General features: G+C 36.9%; 1 protein-coding gene across 1 annotated transcript in view; it reads left to right on the forward strand.

Moving 5' to 3' along the window:
* The window catches only part of LRRC2 (leucine rich repeat containing 2), a 52,240-nt gene extending 43,552 nt beyond the window's left edge, over window positions 1-8,688 (forward strand). The window contains exons 5-8 of the mRNA XM_055699755.1: window positions 4,685-4,830; window positions 6,027-6,182; window positions 7,031-7,167; window positions 8,639-8,688. Coding sequence (XP_055555730.1) covers window positions 4,685-4,830; window positions 6,027-6,182; window positions 7,031-7,167; window positions 8,639-8,688 — 489 coding nt within the window. The remainder of the gene's footprint in view (window positions 1-4,684; window positions 4,831-6,026; window positions 6,183-7,030; window positions 7,168-8,638) is intronic.
* The last annotated feature ends 6,737 nt before the right edge of the window (window positions 8,689-15,425 follow it).

Consider the following 15,425-nt stretch of genomic DNA (forward strand, 5'->3'; position numbering starts at 1 on the left):
GATCCATTTAAGTTGATGAGAAACCTGTAACTGACTTTTGGTAGAGCCTAGCTTTCCATTCTAATGTGTGTCCTTTATTTACAAGTTTTGGAGATGTGAATATGAGATGACTTTATGATGGCAAAGTGTAGCAATATATGCAGACTGCATGTAGCTGCAGCAGCAATACTATGAAAATTTAATGTAACTACTCAACATAAATTTATTTTTTGAGACAGCAGACTTGTTTTGGATTCAGCCCAGAAAATCATTAATTGGGTACTTAATTTCATGCATGCAACATCCATTCACTTGGAACAACTCCTAAACTTAAACACATGACCCACATTCTTGGGGTTTTTTAACTGTATGAAGCTTCTTGTATTGCTGTCTGGTTCTTTAATCACCTGTGAATGCTCAAGACCTGACATTTTTGTGAATATTGCATATACAGTCAGTTTGCTCATTCTTTGCAGACCTGATGAAAGAATTGTGTATATAAAACCTGCTCTAATAAAAAGCAAAGTCCCTTTCTATGAACTTTTAATGCTTAGATCATCGTAGCTATAATTGGCTTTAAACATTAGGTGTTTGAATGATGGTAATGCTCTAAAGATGAAAGGGGATAAATGATAAACTTCCAAGTAAACAGTTTGCATCAGAATAGCAGTGTCTGATTGTGGATTAACTCTGCAAAAGATGTAAGATTTTAGCATTGCCATTTGCGTGAAGACTTGCATCCACATACATTTCTTGGATTTAGCTTATCATGGTACCACCAAATGAAGTGCTGTTTAAAGTCAAGCATTTTTATGCTTCAGTTGATTTTGTCATAAAATACATGAATGAATACCTTGTTATTAAGGGGTGGGGTTGACTGTTAAATGCCTTTGCCTCCAAAAATCCATTCTGGAAATCTGATGGTGAACTGGGCTACAGATACACAAGTATATCTCATGAAATATACCTTCTGCCTCTAAAGATGCTTGTATGTGTTTCTTTAACTGGTTCTTTTCTCCAGGAATGTCAATGACACTATAGAAGAGGTTACACTTACAACTCTGTGAAAGAAAGGCTGGGGATCTTGTTTGAATGCATGAGATCTGAGTGGGTGACTGCGCAGTTTGCACCGAGGGTGGTCCTTTCTCATATATACTGTACCGCTTTCAGCAAGCTAATGTGATGCTGAGTACTAATCTGTGTTTTGGGAGATAACATATCCTGATTCTACTGAAGTGGTACAAGTTTGTTTTTTTTTTTTTAATTCACTGAATCTGAAATTTCTGGGCAAAAACCTTTTTGTAATGCATTGACAGACTTTTTTGGGTTAATACTTTTTATGTCTTGTCATATATTGATGTTGGTGGGATGCTGTTTCTGTCACAGAATGTTGACATGTAATTAGAAAATACAGTATTTTTGTGGTAAGGCTTGACCAGACTTTACATCTTTTCATTTTTTGGTGCTAATTAGTAGGCAACTTATGATAAACTTGCATGCAACCTTAGCAGTAAGTCCCTTTCATGGCAAAAAGCAGAAAAGAAATAAAACCACACTCGTTTATTAAATAATTTGTTCAGCCCAGGACATGGTGTCCTTTTCTTTCAACTGAAGGTTTAACTGTCAGAAGGAAAGAGAGGTAGTGGAGTTCTACAATGTTATCTGGATTATGTCTATGAACAAAATTATTAAGATAAGCAAAATGGGGCAGTTTGTCAAATAAAAATGACAACAGTGATTAAACGTAAAGACCACAATAAGTCAGTCCAGGTAGCTAGACTATCAAATATAGCTATTTTTCAAAATGGAACTTACATGAAGCCTTATACTGATTGATCCAAAGTCACATAATAGAGGAAAATAGCAAAAATCAACATCAAGCAAATATAAATTATAACGTAAAAAATGATAAGGGACCCATGCTTGTTTGAAAATGAAATGTTATAAAAGGTGCAAAAATACATCAGTCCTTCAAGAAGAAATAAAATACATGGGATTTTCTTTGAAAAATATAATACATAGCTGCCATAATTTCCAGAGCATCATATATCATAGATGTTTGTTGGTAACATATCAGACAGGTTAAATAAAAATTCCATTAGGTTTCAATATACTACAGAAAATTGAGAGGTTTTGTTAAATATTATGCTAAAAGAACAAGTACTGAGGGTTTACAGCTTACACGATATAATCACAGCTCCATATATTCTGTGGCAGGCTGAACCAAGCTTTATATCAAGAGTGTCCATGGGATTATATTTTGTTGGTACATATTTATGGAAATACAAACTCCTGGAAAATGTAGGTTTTCATTTAATGAAGTATTAATTTCAATACTATATGAAAAATGGCAGGAATAGCTCTGTTTATATATATAAAAATAATAGCGCTTGCTCTATTAATGCTATTAATGTAATTTTTAATGCAACCAAAAGTTTCCAGGAAAACATATAGAACTAGTTACTGCTGTTGAAGAAATATCATTTTACCACTTAGTGTTAATGTTACCAAGTTCTTTCAGAGTGACAGGTGACTGCATGTGAAAGCAAAGTGTTTAGGAACTTGGGTGAACATTGATGTCAGTTTATTTTAAAACGATCTGGTGGTTGGTGTTTAAAAGACTATGACTTATTTTGGGATGGTTTGAGAACATTTTGGGTGGCATTTAAGCCTGTGGGACATTGTTTTAATTCTGTGCCTGTTAAATTCCTTTTGCACAGAGTTTGTTGTAAGGAATGTCAGCAGTATTAACAAATCTTTCTGAGTGCAGAGAAACTTGAAATATTTGCTTGGGATTTGGAATTGTGACAATAATTTCAAACCACAAAGTAAATGCAGTGTAAAGATGGTGCCAATTTCTTCTGTATTCTGCCATTGCTACAATCTAGACAAGTCACTTTGCTTTCCTTGTTGAGAAGGAGGTTCTGCTTTGTTGGAAAAAAGATTCAGTATATGGGAAATTTACAGTACAGAAGTGAGTGTTTATTGCTAGTAGTCAGTCCTCAAAATGACAGAATAGTTTGGAAGTGAGAAGTGTCAGAATAAAATGTGTGCTTGCCTGATCTGAATCAGGAGCGAGACATTTCCATGGTAATGCATCACCAAGGCTTTTTTAATGCAGTGGTCAGATTTCAAAATTATATCTTTGAATTGAGAAACTCTGAACCTCTATTGTGTTTCTGAAAGGTAAACTTAATTGTGTAGCCATTTGTAGTATGATAACTTCAGTAAATCTCCCTGAAAAGATTTCCCCAAATTTTAAGCTCTGGCAGCACTATGAGGTTACCTCTAGAAAAAAACAAAACAAAAACCCACACTCCACAAGCAAACAAAAAAATCCACTAGAAATCCTAGTCTAAGCTGGCTCTGATAGCTCCAAGATGTGAATGTGAACATTTTAAGTGGCCATGGTCAAATTAAGAGGAATGTCTGGCAGTACTGCAGTAAGTTTGGCCATAAAATATAAGAAAACAGGACTTGATTCTAGCTAAATGATAATAAAAAAATCCTTCTCACAGGTTCAAAATTTAGTTTATTATTTTCTAATTTTTTTTCATACTTTATGCTGGTGATTGCATTTTGCTCACGTTGGAAGTGGAAAATATATTTGGTTTGGGGTTTTTGGTTCCTAATTGTTTTCTACATTCTAAAAAACCTTCAGGCAAAGACCAATGAAATTGTTTTGCTACTATATACTATATAGTGTATATATATACACTATAGTATATATGTAATATTGTATATAGTATATAATATTTTTATATATATTATTTAATATATATTATTATATTATATATAGTATATATTATAGTGTAGTTTTTCAGGAATTATAGAGATAGATTGTGATGGTGACATGTGATTAGAAGCGGAGAGACACAATTTCCATTTTAAAATACTTCTTTTGGTTAACATTCACAGTCCTTTGACATTCACTTTAGCTAGCTGCATGGTTTTATGAACACTGGTAGTGTGAATAATTGATTCAGTACAGAGAGCTTTATTTAACACATTTATTTCTTTAACAGATATATTTTACATTTGTAGTTAACTTTCATTGTGTTAAAGCTTTGTTTCTTAAAATATTAATTCCTTTGAAAAGTATGTAAATAAAAAGCTTTAGTGCACCTCATTATATATTTAGTTTTCAGTTTGGAAGATATATTTTTAAAGATCTTTGTAAAATATTGGACTAAATTTTCTGTTGGCTTAAATTGGAAGTTTCATTTTCCAAGGTTCTCCTAGCAATATACTCTCAGGGCATTACAGAGTTGTAACAAAGGAAATATATATATTTTTGGTGGGAGTTATAAAATCTCTGATTTTGGGAATGGTAACCTGGTATATATTAATTATCATAGCTGTGCATTGTCACTTCAGAGATTAGTTCGTATGTAACCTAAGAAGGAATCAAGCCATTGTCTGGTTCCAGCCTCGGTGTCATCTGAAACTGTATTTTTAGAATGAAAATTTCATTCAATACCCTGTCACTGTTAGAAAGGTGATGAACACTTTGGGAGGTGGTTGTTTCTGAAATCCTTTTTCCTATGAAATGATGACTAAGAGATAAGGCTGGCAAAAAGCTGAGTAAAAAACCCCATGCAATTCTTATTTTTCTAAGTGCTTTGGGAGAAATAAAGTGTTTGATTAATGAAATGTCTTTTGTATCTGCAAAATGTAACTAAAATAAAGCACCACTTCTTTCTAGCTAAGTAACCTGAAACAAGTCACTGTTGTGGACATATCAGCAAACAAGTTCCATTCTATTCCAATTTGTGTACTCCGGATGTCTAATTTGCAGTGGTTGGATATTAGCAGCAACAACCTGAAAGATCTCCCAGAAGACATAGACAGGTAGTTTATGTTTTAATTCATTGACAGGCTTGTGAGTTATAAGGCAAATCCAGAAAGTAACAGGTTTCCAAGGGACACCATTAATGAAAAATCACATGAAAAAATCACATTTGGAAATGCATCAGATAGTTTTGAATGTAAGCTTTACGATTATTATTGATAGAATAGGTTTATTTCGTACTGAGTTGCCAGTCTTGATACTAAACCATCATAATCAGGCACAGACATGGCAAAATAAGGTTTTCTTTGTTTGCTTTGGGTTTTGAATTTTGAGACTTAGGCTCATGTACATTCTGAAGACTCGAAAATGTCAGGATATCTTGCGCCCAGTAAACACATACTCTTATTCAGACTCAAAGTTTCAATGCCTGCATTGTCAAAGAATGTCAATAAGCTAACACGAATCCTGTGATTAAATTGACAAGTTGACAGTAAACTGAAACCTTACTTAATATCTTTCCCTGAATTCAAACAAACCAAATGGGCCTGATAAACAATAGCCTGCAACAGTGTTTTAGGAATGGACCCTTCTGGTCAAATGGTACAAACTTGTTTCATCGGTTTTCTATGTTTTTTGTCTTCTAAAAGCTCAGCCACAAATTACTATTGCTTTAAGAAAAGCCAAGGAAATAAAATAAAGGCAGCCCAATGCCTTTCTCTGGAAAACATTGACATTAAATTGATTTCAGTGGGATAACTTCAAAGAACCAAATGACCAGGAACTGGTCTTTCTTCTGCTCCCCACAGTACTAATTACTAGTGAAAAACCGTAGATGGGAATTTGCTGCCTAGCAGAGGTGTATCTAGTTCATAAAAACCAGCATATGGGCAAAGGTGTGAGCTGGTGACCCGTATTTTTCATTAGTTCTGCAGCACACATGGTGAGCCTTTATATCATGTTCTGTCAACATCTTCTGTATGAAGCACATTAATTTTTGTAACATTTTAACTTGAGCATGCTTTTGAGCACTTGTCAGAGGTATGCTATTAATATCTATAATATTGAACCATGACTGGAAATATCCATTAAAGTTGATGATGATTTGTGGAAGTGTGATATGAGTAATTTTTAAGCCAAAGATGGTACATGTAATTGTTCTCTTTTACACCAGATTAAGTCTGTATTACTATTTTGGATAGATATTCCTGTCTAAAATAAATATTCTAAGTTACCTTTATCTTTTACATTTTTACAGGTTAGATCAACTGCAGACGCTTCTCCTACAGAAAAACAAGTTGACTTATCTTCCACGAGCTCTGGTCAATATGCCAAAGCTCAGCTTGCTAGTTGTCAGTGGTGATGACCTGGTTGAGATACCCACAGCTGTCTGTGAGTCAACCACAGGCTTAAAGTAAGTAAAAGTGAAGAAGAAAGGAACGTGTTCTTCAGAAGATAAGGTAGATGCACCCAGAAAACATACCTTCACAAGCATCAGTTTCTACCACACCTGGTGGTCAAATTCTGACCAAATTTACATCAGAGTCTTTAAGGAGGCACTAGAGAAATTGGGAATTCCAGACAAGCCTCATCTTTCTGATTTTCATCTGCCAGTTCCCCACATAGTGCATCTGTATGTGTTTGTATTCCTGTGTAGACTTGGTCATAGTAGCTCTAATTGAAGCCACAAAGCTATGTCCCAGAGTGGGACCTGTAGTCTGGCAGTTAGCTGTTGATAAGCTCAGTGCTGTCAAAAGTGCTCTGTGGGGAGTGGGAACCATGGCTGGATAAAAGGCTAAATAGTGTTGTGGTTCATATATTGTTTGTTGTGAAACAGCACCTGGTTGCTGCATGCAGAGTAAGACTAAAAGGCCTTTTAATCTACAGTTACAATGATCTTACATTTCTGCAGGCAATGCTCATGTCTTTGATTATGAAGCCTTTTGAGACTCTAGACTGGTTCTTGCTGGGATGGAGTTAACTTTCCCCATGGCATCCCTTATAGTGCTGGGCTTTGTATTGGTAGCTAGAATAATCCTGATAACACAACAAGGTTTTTGATTGCTGTTGAGCAGTGCTCCAGCTGCATCAAAGCTGTCTCTTCAACCCTTCCCCACAAAGGCCAGTAGGCAGAGGATGAGCAAAGGGTTGGGAGGGTACATACCTGAGACTGCTGACTCAAATTGACCAAAGGGATATTATGTACCGCATGACATCATGCTCAGCATTGTTGCATATATTTTTGTGTTAATCTCTCTCTAGATTCATAAGTCTCAAGGACAGCCCAGTTGAAACTATTGTATGTGAAGACACTGAAGAAATTGTAGAAAGTGAACGTGAACGAGAGCAATTTGAGAAAGAGTTTATGAAAGCATACATTGAAGACCTAAAGGAAAGGGGTGTGTGTAACTTGCAGTAAACTTCCTGCTGTCTTGGATGTAAATGCAGAAATACATTTAGAGCATTAATTTTTAACATTACAAGCAATATCCTTAAACTCTAATTGTCTGTTACGGTATTAAATAAGACTAAAAGTGAGAATGTCCAATGTGTTTTATTAAAAGTTTGTGCCCTAACTAAAACACCTGTTATTGAACACATGTATATAAAATTAAGAGTGCATTTTTACATGCACTAACCTTAATTCAATAATAATATATGCAATGATTATCCTAATTCTCCAGATCTAATTACATTTTTTGGGATTAGCATTAGGGATTTTGAATTCCTGCAGAAAAAGTGATTTTGAATTCCGTCTCAAAAAGAAATACAATGTATATATGAAATGCTTTTTGCATTGATAGAATGTTTTTTATTTGTATCAATGCACTAATTGCTTAACCACTGTAAAATTATTGTAGCAAAAATCACTGCACAATCTTTAATGCACAGCATCGGGAAGTTTACATGTTATTTTATTTTGCTAGTCTGTCTTATACTTACCTTAATCAAGTAACTGTCAATCTCTGTAGTCTTGTTTAGTAAAACGTTTTAGGAAACAAAAGCAAAACTTCCTGTCAACCAAAATACCTGATAGATTCTGTTTCAAACTCTTTGGGATTTTGTGCACAGAAATGAATTTTGGTGGAATGAATCTTTTGGTATCTTTTCGTTCCTTGAATTTCATGTAAGTGGCCTGTGTAGTGGTCCTACAATACCTGGTAGAAGAGAAATGTAAAGGCAGGCCACAGGATGCGGCTGCAGCATACTTTTCATGTTCTGATACTAGACTTCTGTACTTTGATGTCCATAAACTGCAAATTTGAGTATTCAAGCTGTCTACTTCTAAAGTGAACTCTGCTATAAAAGTGCCAGATTCTGATAATGGTAGCAACAGTGGTTAAAAGGGAGAGAAGGAATGGAGGAAAAACTGAGATCATAATTTGGCTTTAGAGATACTTGTGAAATATGTTGTGATGGAGCTGTATCCATGTACTTGTGAAGAGTGGAGTTTAAGATAATGCCTACCAGGTTGCCTAAAACCTGCATTTGGCCCTGTCAGGCACAGGCCAGCTTTATACTTCTTTGAGGCAAAGCAGCTCAGGGATACACTTTTCTGCCTTCCTAGGCAAGACTTACCTCCATGCTTTTTATGATGAGGTTGGATCATGAATCAGTCTTGGATTTCCTACTGCTGAACTCTTGTGCTATAGATTATACCAATACTTGCTTTTGAAAAGCAGACTGGAGAAGGAATAGATTCTGTGTAATATGAGCCAGCTGAATTTCTGAAACATAGCACAGAGATGACTTGTAGCATACTTTTGAAATAAAACCAAACCTAGCTGTTTCTAGCTAAGGTCTCCAATTTATTTGTGCCAGATTACACAGCTGAAGTCTAAGATGTATTTCTTTTTTCTCTTTTCGCAGATTCTGTGCCTTCCTACACTACGAAAGTGTTACTTAGTCTTCAGCTCTGAACATCACTAGTGGATATCAGAATAACTCTGTTTTTATCCACCTGAATAGAAAACATTGGAAACCATAGATGGCCAGAAGCACTTCAAAATCATCATGAGTTTTTTTAATTTCTAGTTGTTCCTGGTAACTACAGATGAGACAAAGAGCAGTAGAGCTTTCATAAGATGCTGTTTCACATTTTAAATCAATGTATTTTCAAGTCCGCAGCAACAGCCACTAATTTAGGTATAGACCCTCTGAAAGTAAATATTCACTGTAATAAAGTATACACAGGCATAGATGCCTTCAGGATGAAGACATTATATGTTGTAGTTGAAACAGTGGGACATAAATCATCATCTTAAAAAGAGATTTCATTTTATAAGGGAGGGAAAGGATTAATTTAGAATATGAATGTGATCTGTCATATTCTTAAGACCATATAACACATTTAGCTCTTTACAGTATCTAAAGTGCAAACACATACATAGATGTTTGCATTTACTTTCTGTTCTTCAAGGAGATTGTCCTCCTCTGGATTTTCAGTTTAGATGAGTTTCAACAACTTTATATATAAAAACTGTAGCAATTCTGATGTTTTTTTCAAGCCTATTACAAGCTTTTACCTGTTCCCAAGTTCAGGTACCAATGTGACTGAAACTTCTGGGCTGAGCAGTCTTATAATGTAACTGTATTAAACCAGATTTTAAGGACTAAGAAGTATGACAAAATAATATCAACAAAATGATGATAAAGGCCTTCTACTAATGGTTTTAGATTACAGCATTTTGAGGACATTTATTGGAATTTTCCAAGTAGTCTAGGAATGAGTTTGCTGCATAGAAACTTATTTTGCTTGCAATTTAATAATCTGTTTATATATAATTATGTAAGTGTACATACTGTAGAGTTTTGGAAATCTAGTTTTACATATACTTTTTGTTTAAGAAATCAAAATTTTTAATCTAAAAAGAAGTGAGACTTTGAGAATTTAGATTCAAATTAGACAAATTAAAGAATTTAAATAGTCTTGAACTTATGAGTACAGCTACAGGAAATATTTACATCTTGCTTTTTTGTTAGAGATGAGCTATGTCTAGTTTTGTGCAGTAAAGTGCCACTTAAGTCAGTCATATTTAAAAAGCAAAGAAATGAAGCATGTAGTCTTCAAGACTTCCATATTAAAAAAAATAATGGTTTTGATGTTTTCTTCCCTTTTTATTTTTTAGCATTCATTCTTTGAAAGAAGAGAATTTGTAAATACTAGGTGTGTTATTTTTCCAGTCACAAACTTCTGCAGGGATATAACTACCCAAAACGAAACTCTCTTAAATTGATCTCTAGCTGTTAATACTGATTTTAAGCAAGTTCTAGAACAAACAGAGAGTTTTAAAAAGTCCCAAGAAAACTTGACATTGATCTGAAGGAATAATGGAAGATCAGAAACTTTTTTTATTTTATTGTGAAGATATTGAAATATGATAAAATAGTGGCAATCAAAGTGGGCTTATAGAAATCAGACCATCTGAAACTACGCTACCAAACTTTCTTTTAATGAAATTATAAATTTGGTTGATTAACTATTGATATTTCTGTAATAAACTTCTGTAAGACATCTGATTTGGCATTACTTGAAATTCTATTTCTAGATTTCTACTGTAGTCTAACATGATTCACTGAAAATCATAGGAACGCAGTGTCCCATCCACAACTTCTCTGGGAAACCTGTTCCAGTGTCTCATCATCTTCATCATAAAAAATTTCTTCCTTAGATCTGATCTAAATCCATCCTCTTTAAGTAAAAACTGTTACCCCTTGTCTGGTCACTACAGGCACTGGTAAGAAATCTTCCTCCATCTTTCTTATTAACCCCCTTTATATTTTAAAAAGCTGCAACAAGGTCTCCCTGGACTCTTCAGGCTGAAAACCCCCAACTGTCTCAGCCTTTTGTCATAGGAGAGGTGTTTCAGCCCTCTGACTTTTTTTGCGGCCTTTCTCTGGCACTGCTCTAATAGTGCCATGTCTGCCTTGTACTGGGGACACCAGATCTGGATGCAGTACTCCAGGTGCGTGTCTCATGAGAGCAGAGCAGAGGCAGAGAATCACTTTGCTTGACCTGCTGACCATGCTCCTTTTGATGTAGGATATGAGTGCCTTTATGGTGTGCAAGTACACATTGCTGGCTCATGTCCTATTTTTGCATCCACCAGTATCCTCAAGTACATTCCTCCAGGGCTGAGAGCTTTTGTTCCTAGGTCTTGTAGAACGTTACTTCCTAAAACCTTATTCAGCAAAAGAAAGGATTATTTTAGTCATAGAATTTGTCAAGTACCTCTGTTTAAGGGGAAGATGGCATATATGTGCAACTGTTTCCGTTACACCTAAGACATCCAGTGGGTAATGTCAGCTATAACTCAAAGTCCTAATTTTAACATAACTCCATTTGAGTTCTGCTTCTATGTCCTGTACAACAAAAACTGTGAGAACACACTTATCACATGTTGTTAAATATAATTTTAATAGTGTCATGCTTTGCAGTACAAAATCTGTGTGTCAGAAAACACCTAATTTTGTATTTAATCTAACTTTATTGGTTTTCTACAACTTGGTTTACTCATAGTTTCCTTTGAACTGTTATCTTTCTTTAAAAAACACTTACAGAGCCAAGCATTCTGCTATTGGCACATTGCATATTTTCTTTTTCTATTTCTGAAAGTGAGTATTTTTATGAATGAAATAAGTGTGTGCAGTAATGGCAATTTATGTTATTTTCAAGCCTCTGTTGCCAGATATTTAGATACCTGAAGGAAAGCAATGTGTTTTTTCTTCTGGGCTGCAATGTTGACATGCATGTGTTGTGTTCAGCATATTTATGAGTTGCGACTGGCTGCCAAATGCTGCCTTCTTCATACGCAATACTTTCCTTCTGCTTCACAAGTAGCTGCTATTCAAAAGCAGCAAGACTGGAGAAATTGGAATATGTATTAACTGGCTCAATGTGCAAAAGTAATCAGATAATTACTTTTCATTGTGTTTCTTTTCTCTGTTTTCCATTGGTTTTGTACATTATGTTTTTTGTCATTCTTTACAGAGCTCCAGACAAGTGGAGGTTGAGTCAGCCTTTGCCTCTGTGTATTATCTAATGATATAAAACAACATGTTTAGGAAAAGCAATGTATTACACTGTCGGGGTTTAAGCTGACAAATATATGTGGTGCTCCTCAAAGCTACTGAAGCTGATAGTACTTGTCAGATCTTTTGTGTGTACACTAGTTCTGATGTTGTGCACACAGGAACACCACAATATTTTTCTTTCAGATTTCCTACAGGTTTACGAATGGCACAAAACGTTATTCAGTGTTTCACTCTTATTCTGTGTTTGCTCGTTTAAAAACTGCAATGTTTGTCACCTGTAGTACCTGTATAGCTGCCTGTCAAGATACATATTTGGAAATACGTGGATCTCAAGTTTGTTGCGGTGCTGCCCTGGCCCCAGGGAGGTAGAGCTGTCTTATCTGAGTGTATTCAGAGAAGGTGAGTTCAGTGGTTAGATATTGGCAACTGCATAAACCACAAGTGGCAACACTTGAGACAACCAGGTAGCTAAAGGACCTTGAGATTTTAATGTTTTTAAAATGTAAACCTGGTTTTGTTTTTGCATTTTAAAAAGGTCCATATCACCAGGGTTCTTTTTTCTATAGCTATGGGAGCTGTACATCAAAACACATGTTGGCATTTTAAGGTAACACGTGATTTCAGGGATAAGGGTTTAAAGAATGTAATAGCATTTTAGTTGCAGTGAATTGACCATTGACTATACTAGGATATGGCTGGAAATGATTAGGATATATCTGCTTTTATGCTATAAGTAGGCTTTGCATATACTGGAAAGTCTTGCTATAGAAAAGTTTCTACCCAGATGTCCTGTAGTTCCTTTTCCTCTTATTTTGGACTTCTGTAAAGTTATACTGTACTAAGCCAAACTGCCTGAAGCTTTCAGGCTCAGGGTAAATGGGGAAAGACTTCAGGACTTTGTTTCACCTGTCTTTTCCTTTCCTGCTCTTTTCCTTTCACTCATTTATTTATCTGTCAAATAAAAAATCAGGAGTTCGTATTAGGTATCTCTCCTACAAATTTTTTTCAAAAAATTGGTATGTAGTTTTCAAGAGCTTTTTGGCAACTGACTATTGTACTGACAACTGCTAAACTGGGTTGTCCCTGAATTAGTCTCAGTAATTAGCATTTGGCATGTGCTATGTGTACAGCAGGTGTTGGCATGCTGGTTAGAAGTTCTTACAGAGAAATACTATATCCTGACTGATGGGAATAATTTATATCCCTTTTCTCTCCTACCTGTCTGCCACTTAATACTCTAGGAATGACACTAAATTAACATTCTGAAATTTAGTACTTTAGCATTACTTGGCTTGTTAAAAACTTGTTGTGTGTTTCATCCCAGGGCACACTACAAATTAGCAGGAAGGCTCCTGCTCCACATGAAGCCTTGCAGCTGTGGGACAGGTTTGCTATCCTCAAAGCTGAGGAGGACATGGGTGTGCTTTCAAGTGAAGCAACCAGGATGACCAAGTCTGAACACAAATGATGATCAGGAGGAAATGGTGGGTGACAGCGGCAGGCAGCTCTCTGCTGCAGAGGATTGAGGCACTCACCTGCCAACTTGACCTTTTGTCCAAAGAATTTTGCTGCATCCTGGGGATGTGGATCCAGGATGATATGGAGAAACTGCTAAAGCTTGTCCTATAATCTGTTACCCCCTACTCTTCTCCTGTGTGGATGTGAGTGATACTACCAAGGACAACCTCAAGAGTATTAAAAGCAACTACAGAGTTCTGGGGGTGATAATTATGGTTATGGAACCAGGTGGTGTTCCTCTCAATCTTGCTGGTCAGGCAAAAGGTTTAACTACATGTTAATAACTGTTTGCAGAGCTGATGTTGCTGGATGGGTTTGGCTTCTATGACCATGGGACCCTGTCTAAGGATCAATGTGTGCTTGGAGAGATGGGATCCAGCTAAGTAGGGCAAAGATATCTTTGCCAGAAGGATTGTTGGCCTGGTAAGAAGAGCTTTAAGCTGGGAATGATAGGAGAGGGAGAGAGTTACCAGCAGCCCTGTGGAGAAGTGATGGACAGCATTGACACACAAAAGACTGGAACACTGTAAGTGAAAGGGAACAAAATCTGCAAGACAGGGCTCAAGCATTTGCATACAAGCAAGACTACAAGATGCCACTGTGGGGAAACCTCCCAGACCATTTCTGGGGAGTCAGCATGCTGGAGGGCCTCTTTGAAGTGCCTGCACAGTAATGCACACAGCATGGGGAATAAACATGAGGAATTAGAGATCTGTGTGCAATTGCAGGGTTGTGGTCTTGTTGGGATCATGGGGATATGGTGGGACAACTTGTGTGACTGGACTACTGTGATGGAAGGATTCAGGTTCTTTAGGAAGGACAGCCTGAAAAAATAGAGAAGTGGAACTGCCCCTTATGTGATAGAATAGCTGGAATGCATGAAGATCTCCCTGGGGATGGATGAGGAGCCAACAGAGAATTTATGAATAAAGATAAACAAGTAGACTAGTATGGGTAAACCTAGTGGGTGTCTGCTATAGGCCATCTGATCAGGAAGAACAAGTGAATGAGGCCTTCTACAAACAGCTAGAAGCAGACTCAAGTTAGCAGGCTCTGGTCCTTCTGGAGGACTTCAGCCACCCTAATTTCTGCTAGATAGATAAGACATCAGGGCATAAGAAATCTAGGAGTTTCTGGAGAAAAATCAATGAAAACTTCCTGATGTAAATGATAGAGAAGCCAGTTAGGAAAGGTGCTCTGCTGGGCCTTATACTCACAAACAAGCAAGGGCTGGCTAGGGATGTGAAGATTGAAAGCAGCCTTGGCTGCAGTGACTACGAGATGGTGGTTTGGGTTCCTGAGAGTGAAGGGAGCAGAATGAAAAACAAGATCACAACTCTACTTCAGGAGAGCAGACTTTGGCCTCTTCAGGAATGTGCTTGAAAGCATCCCATGGGATAAAGCCTTAGAAGAAATAAGAAGCCAAGAAAGCTGGTTGATCTCCAAGCTCAGCTGCAGTTCACACCAGTGAGCGAGAAGTCAAATAAAAATGCCAGGAGACCTGTGTGGGTGAACAACGAGCTCCTGGCAAAATTCAAAGAGGAAAAAAGAGGTATACAGAAGTTGGAAACAGAGGCAGGTAACTTGGGACTGGAGAATGTCTCCTGTGAGGAAAGATTGAGAGACCTGAGACTGTTCAGCCTGGAAAAGAGAAGGCTCAAGGGGTTCTTTTAAATATATATAAGTATCTGAAAAGAGGGTGCAAAGAAGATGGGGGCAGGCTCTTTTCTGTGGTTCCCAGTGACAGGGCAAAAGGCAGTGGGCACAAACTGGAATGCAGTAGGTTCTCTCTGAACATCAGGAAACATTTACTATGACGGTTACTGAGCACTGGCACAGGTTGCCCAGGGGGGTGGTAGAGTTTCCATTCTTGGGAGATACTCAAAAGCTTTCTGGACATAGAGCTATCTATTCCAGATGAGTCTGCTTGAGCACCGGTGTTGGACCAGGTGGCACCTAAAGGTCCCTGCCACCTTCAACTTTTCTGCGACCCAGGGACAGGAGAGGTATCCTGAAAGCTGCTTCGCTTTATGTGGCGAATTCCAGCTGTAATGTTTCGGCACTACTGGAAGTTTATATGGCCTGGGTACACGTTCAGTGTGGT

The sequence above is a fragment of the Falco cherrug genome, chromosome Z, assembly GCF_023634085.1.
Source record: "Falco cherrug isolate bFalChe1 chromosome Z, bFalChe1.pri, whole genome shotgun sequence".
NCBI lineage: Eukaryota > Metazoa > Chordata > Aves > Falconiformes > Falconidae > Falco > Falco cherrug.